At 49.9% G+C, this 23,394-nt stretch overlaps 5 protein-coding genes and 1 non-coding gene across 6 annotated transcripts; 3 read left to right on the forward strand and 3 right to left on the reverse strand.

Annotated features, from left to right (window-relative positions):
* Window positions 1-1,863: 1,863 nt before the first annotated feature.
* BO83DRAFT_316842 (class I SAM-dependent methyltransferase) lies at window positions 1,864-3,459 on the reverse strand (the record flags this gene model as incomplete). The annotated part of the gene is made up of 9 exons (XM_025527682.1): window positions 1,864-2,097; window positions 2,148-2,502; window positions 2,550-2,580; window positions 2,634-2,659; window positions 2,716-2,834; window positions 2,887-3,016; window positions 3,129-3,182; window positions 3,248-3,282; window positions 3,400-3,459. 9 exons carry the CDS (start codon window positions 3,457-3,459, stop codon window positions 1,864-1,866), a joined length of 1,044 nt encoding a protein of 347 aa, XP_025386491.1.
* A 3,795-nt stretch (window positions 3,460-7,254) lies between these two features.
* BO83DRAFT_t185 lies at window positions 7,255-7,341 on the reverse strand. Its single transcript has one exon. It is a non-coding gene; the product is annotated as a tRNA-Gly (tRNA).
* Window positions 7,342-12,948: 5,607 nt separating this feature from the next.
* Window positions 12,949-13,388, forward strand: BO83DRAFT_390425 (DUF2406 domain-containing protein; the record flags this gene model as incomplete). Its single annotated transcript, XM_025532857.1, has 3 exons — window positions 12,949-13,081; window positions 13,134-13,205; window positions 13,282-13,388. 3 exons carry the CDS (start codon window positions 12,949-12,951, stop codon window positions 13,386-13,388), a joined length of 312 nt encoding a protein of 103 aa, XP_025386492.1.
* Window positions 13,389-14,110: 722 nt separating this feature from the next.
* BO83DRAFT_364357 (glycoside hydrolase family 72 protein) lies at window positions 14,111-15,985 on the forward strand (the record flags this gene model as incomplete). The annotated part of the gene is made up of 5 exons (XM_025529615.1): window positions 14,111-14,220; window positions 14,274-14,311; window positions 14,362-14,387; window positions 14,438-15,187; window positions 15,258-15,985. Exons 1-5 carry the CDS (start codon window positions 14,143-14,145, stop codon window positions 15,983-15,985), a joined length of 1,620 nt encoding a protein of 539 aa, XP_025386493.1. The 5' UTR covers window positions 14,111-14,142.
* A 2,767-nt stretch (window positions 15,986-18,752) lies between these two features.
* Window positions 18,753-20,653, reverse strand: BO83DRAFT_341415 (FAD-dependent oxidoreductase). The gene is made up of 2 exons (XM_025528620.1): window positions 20,339-20,653; window positions 18,753-20,284 (listed from the first exon to the last, which is right to left on the reverse strand). The coding sequence occupies exons 1-2, from the start codon at window positions 20,599-20,601 to the stop codon at window positions 18,847-18,849; spliced, it is 1,701 nt and encodes a 566-aa protein (XP_025386494.1). The 5' UTR covers window positions 20,602-20,653; the 3' UTR covers window positions 18,753-18,846.
* A 727-nt stretch (window positions 20,654-21,380) lies between these two features.
* On the forward strand, window positions 21,381-23,039 carry BO83DRAFT_364362 (uncharacterized protein; the record flags this gene model as incomplete). The annotated part of the gene is made up of 8 exons (XM_025529616.1): window positions 21,381-21,663; window positions 21,713-21,780; window positions 21,840-22,025; window positions 22,073-22,136; window positions 22,184-22,192; window positions 22,250-22,332; window positions 22,403-22,543; window positions 22,611-23,039. Exons 1-8 carry the CDS (start codon window positions 21,450-21,452, stop codon window positions 23,037-23,039), a joined length of 1,194 nt encoding a protein of 397 aa, XP_025386495.1. The 5' UTR covers window positions 21,381-21,449.
* Window positions 23,040-23,394: the final 355 nt, after the last annotated feature.

Raw genomic sequence — 23,394 nt, forward strand, 5'->3', positions numbered from 1 at the left:
AGCCGAAAATAAAGGCCGCCATCTCACAATTGGCGGGGAACCAACCTTCGCAAGTCCTGCTTGGTATAATTTATATTGGGGGTTCCAGCGAGTGCTCGAAATACCCCACAGATAGTGGTCCACTACACAGACGAATGGACGACAGATTGTCTGAAATACTAATTTTGGGGTTGAAGAACCCACCACCGATACACCCCTGCATCAATACGTCCTCTATCAATATCATGTAGCCCACAAATAACCCAACGTACAAAGTTTTCCTGAGTGAACTGTCCAGAGCTTGCGGAGTTGCCAACCAGGCTGCCATAACTGCCGATAGCAGTTATCCCCTCTTAACCACCGTTGTTATACAGTGCGAATTTCATCCATTGAAATTCCAATCTCTCAACCATAACTGGATGTTTGTCTTGACATGCAGCCAACTGATTACTTGGCAGAAACAGCCCAAAGCCTATTATATCTATCCAGGTATGGTTGTCTTTGCTATCATCTTGGAACCAAACCCTGGTATTATGCCACTATTGAGTGATTGTCCGTCGGGTAATAGTCAAAATCGGAACCGACAACAGTCGTTGTTACATCATTCTCGGTATTCTCAGGGACATCAAATGACCAATTCGTTTTGGTCTCAAGAGAGATACGGGACAAAATACTACTCTACTAAGTAGCCTATTCGCGTGCGACAAGTGAAGATCAACTTCGGACTGTTACGACGGAGGATCCAATCCCACCGGCGGAGCACATTTGAAAGGAGCAGAGACTGACTGGGGGCAGATATAGTAGTGGTCGGTGGTCAGAGAAGGATGCTTAAAATGATAATAGTATGGCCCTGTAGCCGTTAAGATCGGTACATCATACTGTAATTGAGAACTATACATCTGCTTGTCACTGACGAAAACAACCAGAAGCTCAAAGGCAAGTAATAAGATGAAACGGTTACAAGTAGGATCAAAATGAGTAGGCGTGCGAGGACACCAATAACAAATGGATTTAGTGGAAATATATGCAATCAACTACTAGTCTGAAAATAGCGAATCAACCTTATATTTGGCTCTATAGCAGCAACGAACAGCACGCTCAACCAATTTATGGCAACTCCCGTAGACCACTTATTATACAATCCAAAACGTAGCTACCGTTGCCTCCAATCCAATGATAATTATATGCATGATTTGAATCCCTGTCATTAACTATGACAGAAGTGGGATTGTCAGAATTCACCGCATCAGGCTACATCATTGCCCTATTCCAAATCCACCTAACATAGTACTACTCAATGAGTGTCAACCTCCCCAGCATCAAGCCTAATCCATAATGATCAGCTTAACAGAACGCACAAGTCGATTATGCGACATCTGCTTATCACCCCACACCAACTGCCCCTCATGCTCATGCGAGCAGCACACGAGAGACCCCAATGGCAAAAGTCGCCCCGACACCAAAACCCGACGCAGACAACAACATGGGGCCACGACATATCCGATGTGATATGTTTACAGGAGGGAGGATTTTTCAGCCGTTAAATATTGGGAGGAGGTTAGTGGGGTATCTGTGGTTTAAATCAAGAGGGGGATTATGGGATGGTTATGGGTGATGACTGTAGTGGTATGCAGCACCGGGGTCAAAATATAGAAAGTGTCGGTGAATTTCCTCAAGGGGTTGGATGGACGATAAAGCATGGTAGTGTATTCATTGTAGGTCACCCTACATCGTATTCAACAAGCATTATGATAAGTAGTACTGGACATGACGTGAAAAGACGCTTAATGAATGGGCTCATATCACATGATCAGAAGGAGGAAAAGCCCCGATAATCAAAAACAGCCGACACCAGACACAAATGAGAGATGCTCACACCCTATGTCATTCCGGCCGCTGCCCGTACACAATATGCACTTTCGTGTACAAGTGGTTATTCAAGTCGCGCAACTCCTGTTTCATGCCAGCAACAAAAACTTCGATCTCCGCTCTTTCCCAGCCCATCACGCGCGTGAACAGCGCGTAGCAGTACGGGCCCAACGCCTCCATCATGTTGACTTGGTGATAGCGACCGAGATCTTTCATCTTGGGGTCCTTCGGCCAGGGGCTTTGGGGGAGCTGCGACCGTCAGTATGAAAATTGAATGGACAATGTGTCGGGAATGATACCTTGTAGATCTCTTCCCGGACATTGACGAAACCGGCCTTTTCCATCTTCTCCTTCCAGCTGTGCACACTGGTCATGTCTTTTCCATACTCCCGAGCGCAGTCATGCATATAGACTATACCCTCTAGCAGATTCTTGGCCCTTAAATGTGTGTCGTCGTCCGAATATGTGTTGACCTCCATGGAGGCCATTTCCATCCATCCTCCCGGCTTCAGATTCTCGAGTGCTTGGCGATAGAGGTTGTCGATATCGCGAACGCAGCCTTCTAGCTCTCGACCGTGGATATAATCAAAAGGTTTGCTGTAGGACCAGGGTTGCTCAAAATCATCGACTTCGAATCGGCAATTCGGCGGAATCCTGCACGGTCAGTGGCGGGGACCTCAACGGCAGCTGGCAACACCTACCAGGACGGTTGAATTGGACTGAGATCGTTTCCTGCGTCATCTTGTCAGTGGTCCATCAATTTCGAGTCGTGTCGCTCATCGTACCGATCACTTCTGCTTCAGGATGCTCGCTGCCAGCACGCATTAGCGCTATTGATTGTCAGAGGTATCACATATCCCCGCTTACTCGGCATAGTCGATCGCCCAGATTCCCGTGCCGGTTCCAATGTCTAGTACGCGCGCGGGATTCTTGATGGGTGCTCTGTTCAACTCTCCTTTGAAGAGCATGCGATAGATGTGGTGGCTCTGTTCCGGTCAACGCTGGACTCGCCCGTCGGGTTCAGAATGCGCCACTAACCAGGTCGAGACGATCTTGCTCTTGTTCATCATTGGGCTGTGAGATCAGTATGGGCGATGCGACGTGGATGATCGAATGGGCATACCAGGACGTATTCTCCCTCGTGGTAGGAATGGTATCTGCGACCGTTCTGCGACACTTAGCCGAGGCTCGACGAAGGGTGGGTGCGGAGGGATTCCAGTACCTCATATCTGGATGGGTTAGTTGTCGCAAGGAGGAGTGACGGGACAGGAAGAACCTACGCATAGTTCATGGCACTGGACGTGATGCTGGTGGTGTAGCTGGCGTCGCCCAGCCTGGATTGCGGTCAGCGCGAACCGTTGGAACCAGACGTCGGGTAAGGTCGCGGGTAGGAACTTACGACCCAGGATAGGTGGAGTCATTGTCGCTGAAGTTCTGTGGTGGGGGGAAGGTGAGAGAAGGTTAGCGGGGAATTAAGGATAAACACAATTAGAGCTGACAAGAGAGCAGAATCAAATTGAAGTTTGGGGGGGGGGATGGAGCGATACGCACATCAGGTTCAATGACGCTGGATTCCGGGGGAGGAGGAGGAGGAGCGCGGTCGGAACACATGGTGGATTGAGGAAAAGAGGGCGATGACGGGCGGGCGATGCGGGAAGGGATGGGGAAAATAAGTTAAGAGGGTCGTCGACTCGCTCTCTAATGATATCGTAATAATAAGCAACGGTGATCGGTTCCCCCACTAATTAAGTTTCAATGCCCCAGAATAATAAATAGATAAGATTTGTCGAACAAGGAAACAAGGTGCGAGTTTCCAGAACACAAGAATAAAAGGGGAGGGATGGGGACAACCCGGTGGAAGCGATTTCCCCAGGGCTAGACTGACGGACTAGAAGCCACGAGAAAACAAGGAAGAAGTACAGTACCGAAAGCAACTATTTCCACCGCACGATCAGATCGAGATTAGCACACCGGGGAAGACCCAATATGCGACCGGGGGGGGGAGGTGGGAAAAGGAGTGTCTTTACCCAGTTGAGTAAAGTAGAAGGGATTTAAGGTATGACTTTGACTCGTAAGTGGTGGGATACGCCGTGATGGCAGAAGAGCAGAGTATTCGAGGGATAAGCAGGACAAGAATACATGCGAATGGATGAAAATAGGTTGATGAAAGAAATGAAAACCAGAATAATAAAAGGACGTGCCTGCAGCCAACACCTTTAGATTAATTAAAGAAGCGATGAACCAGGCCCGAGGTCAAGCTGGTCCAAGAGAAAAAAAAAAAGGATCCATGCGCGATGACCGTTTCAACCCTCAACCATTCGTCCATCGGTGTTCAGGGCCTGTAAGTAGGACTAGTAAGGACTAGTAGTGTGTACAGTAGTGCCCGAGAGGACTAAAACTATCGGGCTTCATTTCATCTTCCACCCTCCTGACCCAGTCAGTCAGTCCTTGGCCGACTGGCGGTCGCTTACGGAGATGCAGCAGGCATCTGCCGGCGAAGCAACAGAACAACAGATATTGTTGGTCCATTCGGTTGGCGCTGAACGACTATCCATCCCACTAACCCTCCTCGTCCGCCTATCGGGGCCAGCCGGATTCTTCTCCGCCTGCATCTACTTTGACTTTGTACGGGGAAGTGTTCTAGTGGCATTATGAGGATTATTTTCTATATTATATATTTATATCTCATTTATTGGCTGCTGCAATCCCCCGACGTCTATCATATATTATATACTCTGTGGATATCCCAGTGTAAGCATACATTTCTCGAATCTGCCCTAAGCAGTCTGAAGAGAAAAGGAGAGCGACACATGGCTATCCGCACTAGTAGCCGACCTTGACTCCTCCCCCCCATAATTGACTGGGTAAAAGTCCCGCGCAAAGCAGAAGAAAATTGATCAAAGACAGCATCGATCATCATGACTACACCTGGACTAGATCGACATTGGACCTTTCTGCACATTCCCCTGTAGCGAATCGCCATTGCAGCTCCAGCGGACCCAGAGTCTTTGCCCAGAGTCTATTACTTGCCATGTGCCATGACCCTCGGGCTAAAGAACCACGTCAATTCCTGAAGAATCCCTTTATGGGCAACTTGCCATTCGGAGGCAAGTTTCTCCTGCTGCTGCTGCTGCTGCTGCATACACAAGTACTACGGTGTACTTTTTTGCACTTCAGCCTGCGGCTTCCCTGCCAGTGCCAGCTCTCCACGCACCCTCTACAATCCCTTCATCGGGTTTAGTCGATCGCACGGCCATCCGTCGCTGACACGATCGGGGAATCCATTCATTAATTAATATGTCGGCCGAATGGAGACAAGAGTGGCGGGCAGCAAATTCGATGGATCGCGCACATCACATTCCCTCAAATTTGAACTAGTAGAAAACTATTAGATATAACTATCCAGCTCAAACCCCCCCCCCCCCTCGGCTGCCTTCGTATGCCTTGCTTTTCTCCCGCTCTGCGTGGTTGATCCATTCCTCGCCCCTGGATGGTCACTTTTCTCCCTCTTCTTCGACCAACTGACCATGATTTTCCCTTTCTCTTCGTCTTGGATAATAGAAAAAAACCCTGCTGCCCACCGGGCCCCTCAGACCCTCCAGCGGCTGTGGAGTTGCCTCCATGCCTCCACTCCACTAGATCCGGATTCTCACCAATAAGCCCCCCTTGAGAAGTTCTTCGTGCCGTCCGTCAATCTCGCCATGTCACCGTCGATTCTTCAGGCTTAGCAGTCGGGTCCACTCCTTTCGGCTCGTCCCATGCTCTATGATCCTTCACCGTTATGCCTGCGAGTCTACATTTTGAGTAACCACAGCATTTCGCCTGTCGCTGATCGACCTAAAAAGTGTTCGCACTGTTACCCTGCAAGAGTGGCATGACAATGTCATCATCGTCGCTGCATTGATCATTGGATTCGCCTCTATATACTATTGACTGTTCCTGGTCTCCCCAACGTCGATCTGCCAGGCAATAGATAATCACACGTGGTTCTCAATATCGCAAAAGTCATGCTGGACGACTGGAAAAGATTTCCGATCGAAGAAAAGAACAATTCCACGTCAGCCATGACGTTATCGAGGTCTTCAGCAATCGCCACCCATGCCGATTTATTCCCGGAGACTAAGAATTTTCTTGCTAGTTTCTGCCTGGCACACCTCCTGGTCGAATGAACGTTGATCTGGCGGAGATAGATGGACCAGCTGGTTAGTACTTTGGTGCTAGCTACAAAGTACCTCCGAGCCCTCCCCGCCCAAATCCCGAACCGACTTTCCCCGTATTTCCGTACGAATCAAGCGCAAAAAGGGTTTATGTGAGGTTAATACGCCTACATACAACAGCAAACGGCCAGGGATCGCTCTTGCCCAATCTGGCATTGTGCTGGCTGCGTATCCAGTCACACGCCATGACACCCTTTGGCCGCTCGGGGTCACGCAATGCTTGTCAGCCCATCTCTTGTTCGCGCTTCACCATCTATCCCTATAAGGATTGAGTTGCATCGCAGTTCTTTGTTTACTCACAGCCATATAGGAGACACGACGGCCAGAACTGGTAGCCACAGGTGTTTGCTAGCACCTCACCGGCGGTCTCTTTGTCAGGGACGGGAAACGGCCCGAACCACTGACCTTAACATTCGTTGATATACCTTCATTTGCGGACTTGGAATTGAAGGAAGGCATCATATCTCAGCTGATTGGACCTCCCAGCCGGCTCTCCTCATTTCAATAACTCACTGAGGTATAATCGTGTCCGGCCTGGATGCTCCATCAAGTCATTGCTCCGAAGTCTAAAGCGCGCACGCATCTGTGCGAATACGCCCGTCCTCAGGTAAGAATCAGTACAGCTGCCGGGAGATTTCTGGCCAAATGTCTGGGATTGTGCTCGGCAAGGCTGTTGTCTGACTTGTCGTGTCAACGAACATGCAACGGATTGCGAAAATGTAATCGGAGATATTACCGGCTCTACCATCCCATCCACCAGTAGTAGCTCCGTATTCAATGGCCGGCATTGACGCCGTTCCAAGTCCAATGTAAAGACACTAGCCCTTTAAAACCTTTTCAAAGCAACGACAGTGTTGTGTTTGTTTTTCGTGTCGTGTACTCCGGATCACATCTCCTGACCCGTTGAATGAGTGTGTATACCTCTAAGAGCGATTCCAATGCCAAATGGTTGACAACCCAAATTGCAAAAAGCATTGCAGGTGACAACTTGTGCCACTGACCGATAAAAGAAAGAGACAAGCAAGGGATCCTGCTGGTTCCTTGGTTGAACGACGATCGTTCAGCTACCCGCGCCCCACGAACCAGTCGGCCAACCGTGCATGTTGTGCAGCTGGTCGCATCATGATCCATCCACTCACATCCCGACATTTGCGCTCGAAGAAAAAACAAAACTAAAAGATCACACATATGCGTTAGCTGGGAGTCGAACCCAGGGCCCAACCTCACGATAATCGAATCATGGAAGGGTTGAATGTTACCGTTACACCACTAACGCTGGCAATAGTACATTTCTTGCACTTATGATATTATAACGTTATGGATATAGTTAAAAGAACAAAGCAATGAGTAACTTTCAGCAGTTGCTCAGGAGTGTCCCCGGGATCCATTGATCCATCGAATTTAGACTATCCGATCACCCAGCGGTCAATCACTGAGCGGATGCCACGTCACCCGACGAACCGCCAGGGATTTATTCAAGCGTGTGAAACCCGAGAGCTAGTCTAGGTACTGTACAGAGTAGACTCCTACCCTTTTGAACAAAGATCAAATGCAAGTAAGTACACACGGAGTCGTATGACATCCTCCGAACAAACTCTCCCCAAGAAATCACCACTCAACCAAAACCTCACGGACGGCACGGCTCCTATCCCGTGTCTTCCCCTGCAAGAGCCAATCCATGTGGTTGACAGCCTGTGGAGACAAGGCGGGCTACTCTGTGCCCTCGCTACGTACACTAATCACTACCGTGTACACCGTTCGAGTTGATGGAGAACGAGACGACGCTCATTGCCCAATGCGGTAACAGGTGTCTGGGCGGACTTTTGTCTTCCTTCCTCTTCCCGTGTTCGAACAAATCCTTCCTTCCCATCCATCCCTGCTAGTTTGGGGGGGTATATCACTCTCGGCTTATTACGGTCAGATACTGCATGTTAAGCATGTTGCAGCTGCGGGTGACTAACAGCCAGCCCGTGACAACTAGTTAACTACAGTTTGTGATGAGTGAACATTGAACAGGTTGTCGAAAGTTAAACACCACAGTAAGTTAACTAGCCTCGGATAGCTGCTAGTTACCGTCGGATACCTCTTCAACTCCTGTTGGATGGAACAAAAGTTCCTACTAATTACACCTACATCATCTTTAATACCGTGGACTGTCAGCAGCATAAGCACCAAACTGAAAAAAAAAATCATAACAGTCCGTGCACCCGCTTATCCCACAGACAGGATTCATTATCTCGCAGATAAATGCAGTACGTACTTTTACTGGTTCTGTGTGGACCAAATCTGCCGGTCAAGTCACGAGACTAACTCGATACGACACAACTCACTCTTTTTTGTGATGGAGGCTGCAGCCCGCAGGATTCAAGATGCCGCGGGCGCGGACTTCTTCCGGTCTCACTTTTCTTTCGCTTCTTTTTCTCTTCTCCTGTAATGATAGTGACTGGATGGGACTGGTCTGCTGTACCGCGCGGGGTATAGTGAAGTCTTGGCGTCCAGTGAGCTTGGTTTGAATACGAGATGTAGTAGAGTAGTTTGTCTAGTTGTGTTGTTCACCGGTTTTGGGGGTTGAGAGTGTCTCTTTCTAACAACTGTTGGTTGGGATCTTCATTAAGAATAACACATTTGGCAGTTCGCTGCTATTCATGATGACTCGGCGGATATCTATGACTTAATTACAGAGCCTCGAGCTTCTTAGACATACTGTACCTTAGGTCAGTTGAGAGAGCTATCAATTTCCTGGTCTACCTACATAATTTTGGTTGGATATATGTCATCTGACTATTCACCGTCATGGTATATATCTGCTGTGGACTTCATGTCACGAGTGAAGTATATTTAGCAACAAACAAGTTAATACATATATAATCAGTTACTGGGGCACATCCTACACGAGCATATGACAATTGTTGAAACGCAATACAAATTAGCTGATATATATAAATCAGTGTTTAAGTTATCATGCTATTAGGCGATCTGTCTGACTCGACCAGAAATTGACCCACTACTACTTCTCCATCTGCTCATACAGACTTGACATAGCACTCCATTGACAATATATCCTAGGATAGCAATCGAGAACTTCAAGTGATGTTTCTTGGAATTATGCGACATGTTTGATGATATGAATAGCATACTAATGGCAACTACCGATCTGAGATTTTGTTCGGCTACACAAGTTGCTCAACACCAGTGTGCCATCCGCAGCAAGAAGCAGTATTTTTTTGGGGATGGAAGACTCAGTTGGGGTATATAGTGGTCAGGGTTAAAGGGTATACTTGATCAGCCTTGTCCATCATGTATAAATCAGAGTTGGTGTCATTATTGCACGAAAGTCAGTGCTCCGTTCCTCGATGTAGGGGACCAGTGCGCAGCGTTAAGGAAGGCTAATTATATATCATGATGCTTACTCGGTAGGAAGACCCTTGGAAGGAATGTAAAGTGGAATGATTACATTCGGACCATTGAAATCGTATTGTTATGTTCTAGCAAGCTATCTCCTACATCGCAGCCCGCCGTCCTTCTGCCTAGTAACCTCTTCTCACTTGCCTTTATCACAGGATTTTGAGATAATACTGCAAACTGTACGTAGCATTTCTTTTATCTTTAAGAATATCAGTGTTTTCGTCATGGAGATATTTTTAAGATAACCACATTGAATGAGGACCACTCCGGATGTGGAATATGCTTAAGTATGCGAAACCCCAGGTCAACACTTTCTGTCATTGCAATGCTGCGTAAAGCCGTGAGCATTGCTAGGAACATTCTAACAGGGTAGATAATGGTCAACAACTACCAGAAACACGAGCCACGTGTCGCACTGCTCTTTTCTATCCATCGTGGAATGTAAAATATCGTTGCCTGGTTCTCGATCCACCCAGCGGGAATATTTATCTTTACCCTATCTAGCCCCCATGAATCATAAAGGGCTATCTCTAGAAACCACAATTATTAGCATCTACCAGTGTGCTAGTATCCACACTACTCCGAGTTGCAATTTTTGATGTTATAATCTTAAGTTCTCTTGTACGTTTTGTTAATGTCGACGGGCGGTTTCATTCAACTGCGCATCCGTAAATGTGTGCGTTTCCAGGAAGTCCGGAAGAATGTCTAAAACGTCTATCTTTGAAAAATATATGTACGATATACGGCTTCTCGACATTGTATATATTTGGGAGGTGGCTATCAGATGCAAATAGCTTGCGAACTCACATTTTCGTAGATGCGCTTTCGGCTGCCTTCAATGGCTTCCGGCGTCAGAAACTATACTTGTGACATATATATTCCTATGTGATGGGGCCAATGTAAGCATGCGATCTCACATCCACGTAAAAATATAAGAGATAATCGTTCTGAGTGCGTTGCCTCAGCATCCTAGTCTTTTACTGGATAGCCTAGCGATACTGTGTTCCGGAGAATTCACTCCTGCTCCACCAGAAGCGGGCTCTGACAACTGAGGCAGAAATTGTGCACATTACTTTCAATTGGAGCAGTTTGGGGCTCAGCTCGTAAAATTTGATTCTAGCTGGAGAATCTTATTCAAAGCAAGCCGGCTTATTGAGACATCTGTGGACTAGATATAAGGACTCTAGCTCCATCTGGATGATGATCAGGAGGTAGTAGTCAATCTATAGTTAGGTGTCAATATATGATGGGAGACAGTGACGGCAGTATCCTGCACGACTGAACTTCTCTAATACCAACGCGAGCTTATGCATATCGGGACTGTTGGTGCTTGAGACCAGAACAGACATACGTATACCCACAGAATATGACAAGGGGCGCTTGTCCACCCACCAATGTAGAACGTCGATCGTGTTGGCAAGATGTAGGCCTGTAAAGGCTTATTAAATCATAGAATCTATGATCAGTTGAAATTAGACAATCCTTGTCGAAATGATACCGAGGTTCAGATTAATGGGTCCATTCTAGGGACAGCAGAAAACATGGCTCACATGTAAGCTTAAAGGTTATCCAAAGATGAACCACACCCACCAAGTGAACGCAGAACAGGCACAGCTCAGAGTAGAATAAGCTATGTTCGTTTCCGTGGTTCATCGGACTGTTCAGCAGACAATCAATGAGCCCACTCCACACCACCCCAGTGTGTTTGCTACTGAACAAGGCTGACGGAGCAGCTTACGTACCACAGCGGAAGTGTCAACCTCGTGCCATCGCACGTCAGGAAGCTCTTACTTCAGATTAAGCTACACCTTTGCTTCATGTGGAAGTCAATTCCGAAGATCAATGGAAGTGGACGCTTAAATCCGACCTTTGGAGCCATGACCCACCTTTCTGGAAGCTGGAAGAATGCACAGCTGACGTTGGCATTTAACACCCCATGAGTAAAGAGTTGGTAGTATGTAATATCAAGTTTCATCCCTATGGGGCCGAAAACTAGAAATGCTTAATGCTCATGCAGAAAAAAGCACACCGGGAATGCGAGGAACCGACATCCTGCATAACTGTGTCTCGGAAGTTTTAGTTCCCTCCTCTGAGACAGCCCCATTGATCGCTCTGAGAATTTATCCGATGGGATTCCCACAGCACGGTGTCCCGCCTATCGTGGATGCTCGGACGGAAATTTCAATATCCTGATTGTTAAGCAGAAGCATGTTCTATATTTATCATGTATGGCTGAGCGGCTCTTAGACATATCAGGCCACTAAAATGGCGATCGAGTTGGGCGACGGCGATCGGAGCAACAATTAACAATGCCCGCAATAGTTATCGATTCGTCGCCTGATTTTTGAGCAACTTTGTCTATTTTTACTCAGTGAAACCGAGTCTCAGCCAGGAACCTCTACGACACAGCCAACACGGGCCATAACACGGCGAGCCCCTGATCCTCGGGGCCCCCGTCGTTCACGAGCCGAGGTGATCGCTTGGCGGGACTCGCGGGTCAACAGGCGCGACCGTGTTTCAGATGTCACCATGACAAGGTGGCTATGAGTAATTCCAGGCGATGTGCCGTGTGTTAGTGTCATCCGGCAATGATGGGCCGCCAAGAGCGGTTCGGGTGCAGTGGAGAGAGACAACTCACTGACAGAGCATCTCATACCTACCCTGATTCATTACTACGTACAGATCGACCCTATTCCGACCGAGTTGTGGTTCTAGACCTGTGGGCTTGGCGACCGCAACACGACATTTGCGTACATTCCCGAGGATGAAACACTGCATCAGGCACGGGCATGCCGGATCGAGCGAGACCCTGACAGAATTTGGGGCGGCCCCTGATGATGTGCGGACTCAAAGCGTCATCACCCATTTGGACCTGCCAGGAACAGCAACGTTGGAGCCAATCGCGGATGCAAATCTCGCTGCCTAGAATAGCAATTGCCACGGCCTCAGCCCCCGTGATTGCGCGGCCCATCTTTTTTGCGGCCAGGGGATTAGACAAGTCTATTGGCTGAAACCCCGGATAAGCCTTGGGTTCTGTGCAGTAGTGGAAGCTTGGCAGGTAGCAGAGCCAATAATATCTCTCCATTACCTCAGAGGAGGGTGCGGGCCTGCTAACGTCACGGACCTGCTTCCATTGCATCCCAGCCCGGGCGGCCGCGTCACAGACCCGGCTGGAAAGGCAACAAGGCTCGCAACCTCATGCCCATCATTGGCCGGTCTTGCGTGATGCTGCAGGTCAGCTTCCAAACTCAGTCGCTCATGCTGACCTTTTTCATGCAGCCGGGCTGCTTCTTGCATTTATAGGCCCCGTCTGGCATGTGTCTTCCCACCACTTCCGACTCACTCCACCTTTTCCATCTGTCATCTCTACCTAGATTCTTTCTTATATCTTACCCGTGGTTCCTTCCTCTCTGGCCCAGATCTTAGCCATATACCAATACGAGAAAAAAAAAATTCATTCCTATCCTATCACATCACAATGTCTGCTGCTGCTGCTGCTCCTCCTGCTCCCCCGGTTAACCCTGACCGGCCCGAGACGGGTCACTCGGCTGGCAAGAGTTCCCTGTCCAGCAAGTCGGACCCGAACCAGGCGTTGAGAGGTGAAGAGGCTGGTATGTGAATATAGCAGTGGCTTGCCTGATCTCTTGCTAATATGGTAAACAGTGTACAGCGTTGGATCGAGTGGATTCTCTCTACGCTCAATGCAGCATCGCGACCGCGAGGGCAAAGTCATCAGTACGTTTATAACATCGCCATCTCATCAGTTCAAACAAATAAGATTATGCCAGCTAACTTGCCTGTCTGTGCGCAGCTGAACCCGACTTGTCCAACCCTACCCGTTACCGATTCGAGCGGCCGCTGGACACTATTCGATCGTTCGAGGCAGCCATCGAGCGACGTCGTCGTGAGGCCATGTAAGATGCGACATGGCGTGTGAATATACTGCGAATGATGTTTGATTCTTGTGATTATGTTTGGGTTCGGCGCTGGACGACGTATGGACATGGACATGGATATGATTTGGTTTGATTGAGCGTGTATTTTACTTTACTGGGTATGCTTCTGGAATATTACCTGCTATCTTATCACATACTCTCCATGCGGTGTTCGCAATGAAACCTAACTACAGCTCGCACTGATCGACAACTACTTGACTGTATCGACCTCCCAAGACTTTTCTCGCTTCCGGACGAATAAAAACACCCTCGCAGCTTCCGCCACTCTTGGCACGCTCATTATTCTCTGACCGACCAGCAGGCGAGGTCTTGGCCGTACATGTAGTTTATCCGGTCCTCGACTCCGACCCACTGCTTGCCTCTATCCGGAGATAAGCATCCACTTCACCAAGACGCTATCTGCCACTACACCATGTTCTGGGATAACGTCCCACCCAATAGCCACTCCCACTCACCGTATAGGTCTTATTTGCTTGGCTAAATATTGGACTTTTCAGGCAGCTATACTTGGCTTGATCTTGGCGTGTCGCAAAGATCATGGCAGGGGCGTCGGTTACGGTGTGATTGAGTCGTGGGTGGACAGAGGACAAGAAAAGGCTGCTGTTTAAATGTCTAGTGAAATCCCGGGGGGGTGTTTGAGTTTGGAATTCCGTCATCATAGTCGCTCGTTTGATATCAGTCGCTCTTTTATACATCCATTTTGTTTGTTCGTTACCATGAAACTGTCTCTGGCTGTTGGAGCAGCCCTGATGGGCTCTGCTCTTGCAGTGGATATTGATCCTATCGTCATCAAGGTAAACCAGCTCAGCCCAGCCTGAGATGTTGATCCTGGCTAACGACAGTCCAGGGGTCTAAATTCTTCTACAGCAGCAACAACACCCAATTGTACTCTCCCAATTCCCATACAACCCAGGCCATCAAACTAACCATACCAGCTACATCCGCGGTGTCGCCTACCAAGGCACGTCCCCTAACCCTCACCCCCCAACCACTCCATCTAACACATCCTAGAGGACTACACCGGCAACTCATCCTCCAGCTACACCGACCCCCTCGCCAACCCCACCCTCTGTAAACGCGACATCCCCATCCTGCAAGAACTCAACACCAACGTTATCCGCGTCTACGCCATCGACCCCACCAAAGACCACAGCACATGCATGAACCTACTCGCCGCCGCCGGCATCTACGTGATCTCGGACCTCTCCAACCCAACACAATCCATCGACCGCTCCGATCCAGCCTGGGAAACCAGCCTGTACACGCGCTACACGAACGTCATCGACGAGCTCATCCAATACAACAACACATTGGGCTTCTTCGCCGGCAACGAAGTCTCCAATGACGTCGCCACTACGGACGCCAGCGCCTTCGTCAAAGCCGCCGTCCGGGATACGAAAGCTTACATCAAGAGCCAGGGGTATCGATCCATTGGTGTTGGGTATGCGACTAACGATGACTCCGACATTCGGGACAATATGGCGGATTACTTCAACTGTGGGAGTGAGGAAGAGAGTATTGATTTCTGGGGGTATAACATCTACTCCTGGTGTGGAGAGTCGAGTTATACTAAGTCCGGCTTTGATAAGCGGACGGAAGAGTTTAGAAATTACTCCGTGCCGGTGTTCTTCTCCGAGTATGGATGTAATGAGGTCCAGCCGAGGAAGTTCACGGAGATTAAGACGCTGTTTGGGGAGAAGATGAATGATGTTTGGTCTGGGGGCATTGTGTATATGTATTTCCAGACGGATAATGATTACGGTAACCCCCACCCCCCTATTGCCCTTATTCACTGCAAAACTGAAGGACCCTCAACTGATCAGATGGATAGGCCTCGTCTCCGCCATCGACAGCACCAGCGTCTCCAAACTCGCCGACTTCACCTACTACTCCTCCCAGATGGCCAGCGCCACACCCACTGGCACAAACAAAGCATCCTACACGCCCACCAACACAGCCCTAGAATCCTGCCCAGCTGTATCCTCTAACTCCTGGCTGGCCACATCCTCCCCTCTCCCACCCACCCCCAACGAACAACTCTGCACCTGCATGGACAACGCCTCCGGATGCGTGGTCAAAGACTCCGTCTCGTCCAGCGACTACGCGGACCTATTCAGCACTGTGTGCGGAATGACCTCCTGTGATGGCATCTTGCATAACGGTACCACGGGAAACTACGGCGCGTATAGCATGTGCGGCGCAAAGGAGCAGTTGAATTTCGTCCTCGATAAGTACTGGCAAGAGCAGGGGAAGAAGGCGAATGCGTGTGGGTTTGGGGGGTCTGCGACCACGACTAGTACTGTCAAGGCGACGGGGACATGTAGCGCGCTGATGAAGGAGGCTGGGACGGAGGGGACGGGGACGGTTACGAGTAAGCCATCGGCGACAGCGGCGGCGAGTGGGAGTGCAAGTGGAACGGCCGGTGTGAGTGCTGTTGGGTCGGCAGGGAGTGCGAGTTCGGGAAGGGGAAGTGTGATGATGGTTCGTGTTGGGGCGTGGCAGGTGGGTGTGTATATTGTTACGGGTGTTGTGGCGGGGTTGGGGATGGTTTTGTTGTAAATGTATAGTTATATCAAGTAGGTGTGCAGGGGGACATCGCTGTGAAGAAGAGCGGCAAAGGAAGAACAAAATATCCAAACCACCAAACGAAGACTATCAAATCATAACCCTCGACCCCCACCCATCTGCCTCCCCCAAAGCACCCGATCAAATCGCCGCTCAACCAGCGCCTGCGCATCCCCCGCATACACAAACACCTTCCCACTAGCCTCGTCCGGCTGCTCCCCATCCTTGAAGAAGATCAGACAATCCACAGCTTCATACGTATTCGTCTCATAACGTGCTAGTTTCTGCGCCTCTTCCTCGGACTTGACTAGGTACGCAGACCCCGATACCACTTGTCCTTCATTCCCATTGATAAGAGCGGGGTAATCGCCCCATTTAGCAATGGCGTAGCCTGTTGCTTCAGCTTTGCGGAGGTGTGGCTGCTCAGGTAGATCGAGGATTCGAGCAACTTGCGTTGGGGAGGTTAGGGTTCCGTAGAAGAAGTAGTATGTTGGGAAGGTGGGTGGGTGGGGGTTGTTTGGTTGAAAATGGTTTTGGGGGTGGAGGTGGGGGTGGTGGTTTGGAGGGCTCTTGAGCTGGGGGTGATTTAATCTGCATGAGATGTACGATGGAATGTTGTGATTGGGATTGAGGGTAAAGGGTTAGATGCAGGATAAAGGCATGTCTGAGATGGGCCAAGACAGGCAACAATGTTACTATCCAAGGCGGTGAAAGATATGTAGTACTAGAGACTAGCCAGATGAAGGCGGACGGAATCTCAGTGTATATCAAGGATGGGGATATTGCTGCGTAACTACACTGTCTCCTACTTCTCTATATAATTGCTGACTGGCCCTTCAGGTGGGCACCTATACTGAAAACGCTGAAGGGAAGAAATTCCTAAGCAGCAATGGAAAGAGTTGATGGAAGATTTTCGTTAACCGGGTAGCTTGGTTTGGATTCATCATCTTCTCAATGGCAACTTGAAGTATGAACACAGTTATGTGAAAATGATAGAGTCACTCAATGCAAATCAGACTCATACCACTTCATTGATATGACTTTTGATTTCTCTCAAAAAGTGGCAACAAAAACACCCTTGATACTCCCCTGGACTAAATCCAATTTACCGTCCATCACTCTTGCCGGCTTCCCCCAGGTCCAGTACTCGAACTTGATCGAATTGTCTGTCGCATTAATTTGAGGCTTACTGGTAAGGCCAATGATATGCGTTGTACCCTTCACGTCGCCGCTCCCTAGTACTCTTGAATCAACCCACAAAGCAACACTCTTGGTAGACGACACATCCAAATTTCGCAGAGTGTCGACAGACGGGCCCGCCTCATAGTACGGATTCCAAGTAACATTCGTGAAGAACCCCGTTGCATTATACCAGTTCTCCAATTCAATTGCTGCCGTGTCCAGAGCGACGGTTCCAGACCCGTCCGACGCACCTTCATAGTCGATAAACCAATCCCGGCTGTCGCGAAGACTACACATCATCATCCAGTCTGTCTCCGGCGGAACCAGCTCGAGCGCTACGTTCCTCGAAACAATATCCACATAGTTTGTTCTGCGTAAGTCATCGCTTGGCCGCACCCGAAGTCCTCCCAACGTCGCCTGTCCAAGTCCGTACAAGTCTTTGGCAAATTGCGCTGTCTCGGCCGGCTTGAGTTTGAAGAGGTGGTAGAAGAACATCCCAGGTGTGCATAGGGGTACTGTGCCCTGGTTGAATTCACCAGGCTTTTCGCTGAGCTTGCTGATTCGCGGTAATACCTCGTCTGGATCCAGTCTTGGCCATGCGCGTCGGGTTGTGAGCAGTCCACTACTATCTTCTTCTTGCAAGTTGGTACCTGTCCCAGCTATTCTGCCTGCCATGTCCGTTGCCTTAGAGATGACATCCGAAAGTGTGGTGTCCCTGCCAGTGGCACTTCGGGCTGCTGGATTTTGTGAAAAGCCTGCTTCACTTGGGCCAGGGCCACTTCCACTACTAGGAAGGGAGTGTCCAGCCGCGCCGGGACCGGCGCCAGAGGGACTAGGGCCACCAGGAGCAGGGGCAGGGGCAGGCGCGGGGGCAGGCTGTGGTCCAGCGGCGGGTTTATTCTCCGTAGCACCTGGAGAACCTTCTTTTGTTTTATCGAAATAATTGATGAAAGCACCTTTACTGGAGTTCGCTGATGGTCCGCCGTTGGACGAGGCGGATGCAGCGAGCGGTATACCAGTGTAGGCAGAAGCAGCAGCTCTAGCAAGATCTGTAACCATATCTGCAGCCGTCTTCTGTCGATCTGTGGTCGCTTGGAGCTGAGATTGCAGATTCTGACTTGCTGCTTGGCCTGCACTCGCTGCTTCTGATCGGGTTGCCTGCAGCGCTGCCTGAGTCAGACCAATCGTGGCAGCCAGACCGCTCTGGTCACGCAACATAGCTCCATTTTGCAATGCTGTTAGGAGGGCTGCAGTGCCCGTTGGATCTGGAAGAGCTGATGGTAAAGTGGACACATCAGCACACAATATCCTTTCAGAGTCTTAGTATTCATTGCAGGAGTAACATCAGCACTAGTATGGTCCAAAGCTTGTTGCAGATAACGTTGAGACAAGGGAAATTATGGCGCGGTAAGACAGATCCTGCCTAACTATGATCTGACATCATCCACGGAGATATCGCAGGGGCTAGGCATGGACCCTGTTGCATCCGATATAATGTCTATGCTCGGAGTTCAGAACTAAGATCCTTATGTTATAATGTAGAGGCAAGCATCAAGAGATACAAAACACTTTTCGACTCTAGCTATATACATATAACATGCCCTCAAAACATAATCAACACATCTATATCTCCCTATTTACAATCTATTTTACATCGGAATTACAACTGATTTCTAGGCGCGGCACAACCGACCATCCTCCAACTGGGTCCAAGCATCCGAGCCGACCGCCTTAAGAGCATAGAACAGTCCGTTGGGATCATACTTGTTCTTGACCTGCAACAAGCGGTCATAGTTGACGCCATAGAAGGCCTTCTTCCAGTTAGGCTGCTGGAAGTTGCCCTCGTTCATGTACGCTCCAGAGTTAGGAGCCAGAGCCTCGAGCAGAGGGATGTAGTCGTAAGTCATCTTGTCCTGCTCGACGATCATCTCGGCGCGGGCATCCCACTCCCAGGGAGTCGTCAGAGTAGTATCAATGAGAGCCTCACGCCAGGCAGGCAGAACAGCGTTGTCAACGTCGCCAGCAATAGAGCGGTTGACATTCAAGCCGACTCCGATAAAGGTGGCTCCGTCAGACACAATCTGGCGGTACGCGTCCGTCAAGGCCGTGGTGTTCTGCACCACAACCTCGCGGGGGATCAACCACCCGCCATACTGGGCCTTGCCAACGGCGATCTCGGCCTCCATAGTGTTGAATTCCTCGAGGTAAGTGTCGAACATCTTGGCTTCAAGAGTGTAGTTGATACCCAGCTTGGTGAGTCCGGCTTCGAAGGGTGCAACCAACGAGCGGAGGGTGGCAACAGGGACACCCGGTCCGGTGAGGGGGGAGATGTAGAAGGAGGTGTTGGTGAAGTACCAAACGCTCATGACACCAGCATCAACAATGCTAGGAAGAAGGGTGTGGTACAGAGTGACAGCCTCGAAGAAGGTATCCTGAGTGATGTTGGAGTTGGTGAAAGTCAGGCTCAGACCGGAAGTAGGGGTAGATGTGTGAAGCTTGGAGGTCATAGCCACAACAACACCATAAGTACCACCGCCACCACCACTCAGCGCCCAGTAAAGATCCTTGTACTCATTATCACGGGTAGCAGTCACAAACTCGCCAGTACCGGTAACAACCTCCCAGGCGAGGACCTGGTCAGCTGCGAGCCCGTAGCGCGACGAGAGCGCAGAGTGTCCACCACCCTGCGAGTATCCACCAGCAATACCCACTGAGGAGCACTCTCCGCCTACTATCTGGTAGCCGTGGGCATCAGCGAACTCGTATGCCTCAAATCCCTGCACACCTGCGCCCAGCCGCACAGCAGCGCCAGTGTAGTGCGAGTCCGTGTAGTTACTGATAAGCGTCCTGGACTTCAGGTTGTGTGTCCACACGCCCAGACCACCTGCACCAGTGGACTTGCCATTGTAGTCGTGGGCGGTGTTGCGAATCACCAGCCGGATATTATGGGTGTCGGCAAAGCGGAGGGTGGCCGAGATATGCGCAGGAGTGGAGACGTTTACGGCGTAATCGATGTAGTTGCCCATCGTGCAGGGCTTGTCGATCGGGTGGAAGGGGTCACAGCTGCCATTGGCGAACCATGGGGCCATGACAGAGCTGCTGGAGGTGTAGCTAGTGGGCGAAGATATTAGCAAAGGGGATGTGACATTGGGAAATGCACCTTACTGAAGCTCAGGCTCTGTCCATTGTTCCTTCAGTGAGGCACAGACTGAGGCATTGTAGTAGGGAGAGTGGCATGGCTTGCCCAAGGGAATGGTCTTGATGAGGCGACCGTCAACAGTTTCGTTGAACTGAGCCCATTCGCTCTGGGAGGGCCAGCAGGCATCTCCAGGGAAGCAGCGGCAGCTGGAAGAGTTGCTGCTAATGGCCGAAGCTGAGGCTGAGGCCGTGAGGGCCAGCAAGCTAGTCCAGAGGGATGGTGCCAACATGATCGAGGGATAACAAGCTATGCTCGGGAATCCCTCCGAAGTGACCGGGGATGACCGATTTATATCCCTGTCGATAATGCTGAAACTCCTATGCCACTACCGGCATCCGTCGGCTCCTAGAATTGCATTTACATTAGGTGCTGTGGGCCAAGTCATTTCCGTTGCCAGTGAAAATATTAATTAGATGGCATGATCCCTGTTGGGTTCGGAACACACCTTTCGTGCACTCTGCACACGTTTAGGCAGAGAGGTTTCATGGCAACTTCGACGCTATTCTTCCTCTTCGCCCACATAGTCAGCTGCATGGCATTCTATTTGCTCAAACCACCGCGCCGCTTGGATCTAGTTTCCAACGGTCTCGGCCAAGGTCCTCGAAATATACAGGCTCCTCCACCATCTTCGTCGTCCTATCATGCGAGCTGACCGATATTGGCCTAGGCTTTTAGTCTCTCCGCTTCTTAACCGGACAGGGTTTGCCCCGCTTGGGGTCTACGCGGCGCGATTCCCCCGTTCCTGGCGGACGCTTAGGGCATCTCCACAGCGGGTCGTTAGTGTCTGTGTGGCGGCGACGGTTTCTGGCATGGTTTCCAGTCCGGCGATGTCTTACATTTAGCTTCATTTCGCTTGCCAGGATTCGATCCATCGCGTAATCGCCAAGTTCTCGCAATTTCCTCGGCTTTTCCATATGGCTGACAGGGATTATGCCTGCAGAAGTGTGATTAATTAAAATCTCACCTGAAGATGCTTGGTATCTAGGGTTGGGGGATCTCACCCTGCACCGTGTGTGTCGGGCAGAATAATTTCTGTTCTCATGTCTTCCCAGTTTCTACGATCAACTGTGGAATGCCATGGGTTGGGTCCATAATCTTGCCCACCCGGATGCCCACAGCCATGTGGCGCGAGTGATCGCGATCTGCTTGACATTCAGCATCAGTGCGGTGATCGCCCTTTTCCTACGGTTTTATATCCGCTTGCATTCGAAACGTGCCCTTTGGCTAGACGACTACCTGGCGGCATGCAGTGCAGTGTTAGGATTAGCTTACGCGGGGATTGCAGTGGCCCGTACGCTGCCCTTGGACAACCTGAATGACCAGTGCAACTGACGGTTTAGAAACACGGTATGGTTTAGGACTGGATGCAGCTTCGTTCCCAGATGCGAACGTGGTGATGTTCAGTAAGGTCGGCAAACCTCTGTTTCCGCTCTTTGCCGTGGATTTCTGACACTGGTGACAATTCAGATCCAATACGCAGGCGGCCCCACGTATATCCTCGCTATTCTCTGCTTCAAGGTTTCTCTCCTGACTTCTTATCTGCGGATCGGAGGTTTCGTGGCCACCTATCGATGGAGTATCATTGGCGTGGTGATAGCAGTGGTGTGCAACCAGGTTATTTTCACTTTTCTCTTAACATTGGCATGCAATCCAGTCAGTATATTTCGGTTCACTGCGGGATCTATCTAACAAAGGATTAGGTCGCAAAGCAATGGGACGCGAGTCTTCCAGGAACATGCATTGACACGGTTGCTTCATATTATGGTATGCGCCCACGGCCATCATCATGATCCATACTGACAGAATAACAGCATTGGCCGGTACATTCATCCCCTCCTTTATCCCACTAAGAAGACAATTCATGACCGAAACAACAGGAACAAGCCTGGGCTTTGACATAGTCATTATTGCCCTCCCACTCCCAGTCCTATGGTCCTTACAACTCCGACAAGCGCAAAAGGTGTCATCCGGTCCTCGCCCTCCCTTTCTTCCCATCCAACGTACACTAACAAGTCAACCAAACAATTAAGATAGCTCTCATGGCCCTCTTCGCCCTAGGATTCTTCATTACCATCATCCAAGTCATCCGTATCTTCACCATCAAGCATCTCAAAACCTACACTGACAGTGAACCGATCGTCTTATGGTCGCAAGTGGAAATAAGCCTGGGAGTAAGCAAGATTTCCGTTAACACCACATCCCTATGCCGCACCACTAACAAGAACCCCCCAAAACCAGGTGATAATCGCATGCGTCCCCACCTATGGTCCTTATTTCCACGCCTTCGCCTCGACCCTCACCTCAAGCTACAACACCCGCCGCCAACGACGCCAACACGCCTCGCAAAGCCAGACCATGGATGCTGGCCGCTCGTACGCGTTGAGTGGGGTTCGTCGTACGCAGCGCAACCAGAGTCGCATGTTACCTTCTGAGACGGATGACCAGGCTGAGATCCTGGATTTGGGGGAGGCCAGTGCTGGAAGAAACAGGCCGTGGGATAATTCCGTCGCGGTGACTACGACAATTGGACACGGTGATGGGGATAGTAGTGGCGGAGAGAGGAGTTCGTTGGGAAGTGGCAGGGGGAGAGGAAGTGGAGAAGGGAAGGATGGGGAGGGGCCGTTGCAGATTCAGAGGGTCGTGGAGGTGGAGGTTAGGGTTGATTAGGTTACTTGATGTATAGGGACTGGTTTGGGTATAGAGAAAAAGTGAAAATGTAGTAATAATAATGGTATCTCATATGTTCGTTAAACCTCTTCTACAATGATCCGTTTGTTAGGTTCTATGTTCCTGGTTAGCGAAAGACAAAAAGGATACACATGCAAAGCTGCAACAGGCCAGTTCTTGTTTTACCATCTAACAGTGCTGCATTGTTACCCATGTATCAGCAAGCCAACATTGAATTTTGCTGATGGCAGTCTCAAATCAGTCTTTACAACTTTGCTCGCGACCTGCGCTCAAACCGACTCTGGTATACCCACAAGTCTTTCTCTGTTCAGCGCAATGTAGATGTAAATCTGCG

Source organism: Aspergillus eucalypticola (genome assembly GCF_003184535.1).
Source record: "Aspergillus eucalypticola CBS 122712 chromosome Unknown BO83scaffold_18, whole genome shotgun sequence".
Classification (NCBI taxonomy): Eukaryota; Fungi; Ascomycota; class Eurotiomycetes; order Eurotiales; family Aspergillaceae; genus Aspergillus; species Aspergillus eucalypticola.

Coding starts and splice junctions, on each gene's coding strand:
- BO83DRAFT_341415 (XM_025528620.1), bottom strand. CDS start 20,601: ATGTTGGCACCATCCCTCTGGACTAGCTTGCTGGCCCTCACGGCCTCA. Junction 20,285..20,338: donor TGGACAGAGCCTGAGCTTCA/GTAAGGTGCATT, acceptor TTCGCCCACTAG/CTACACCTCCAGCAGCTCTG.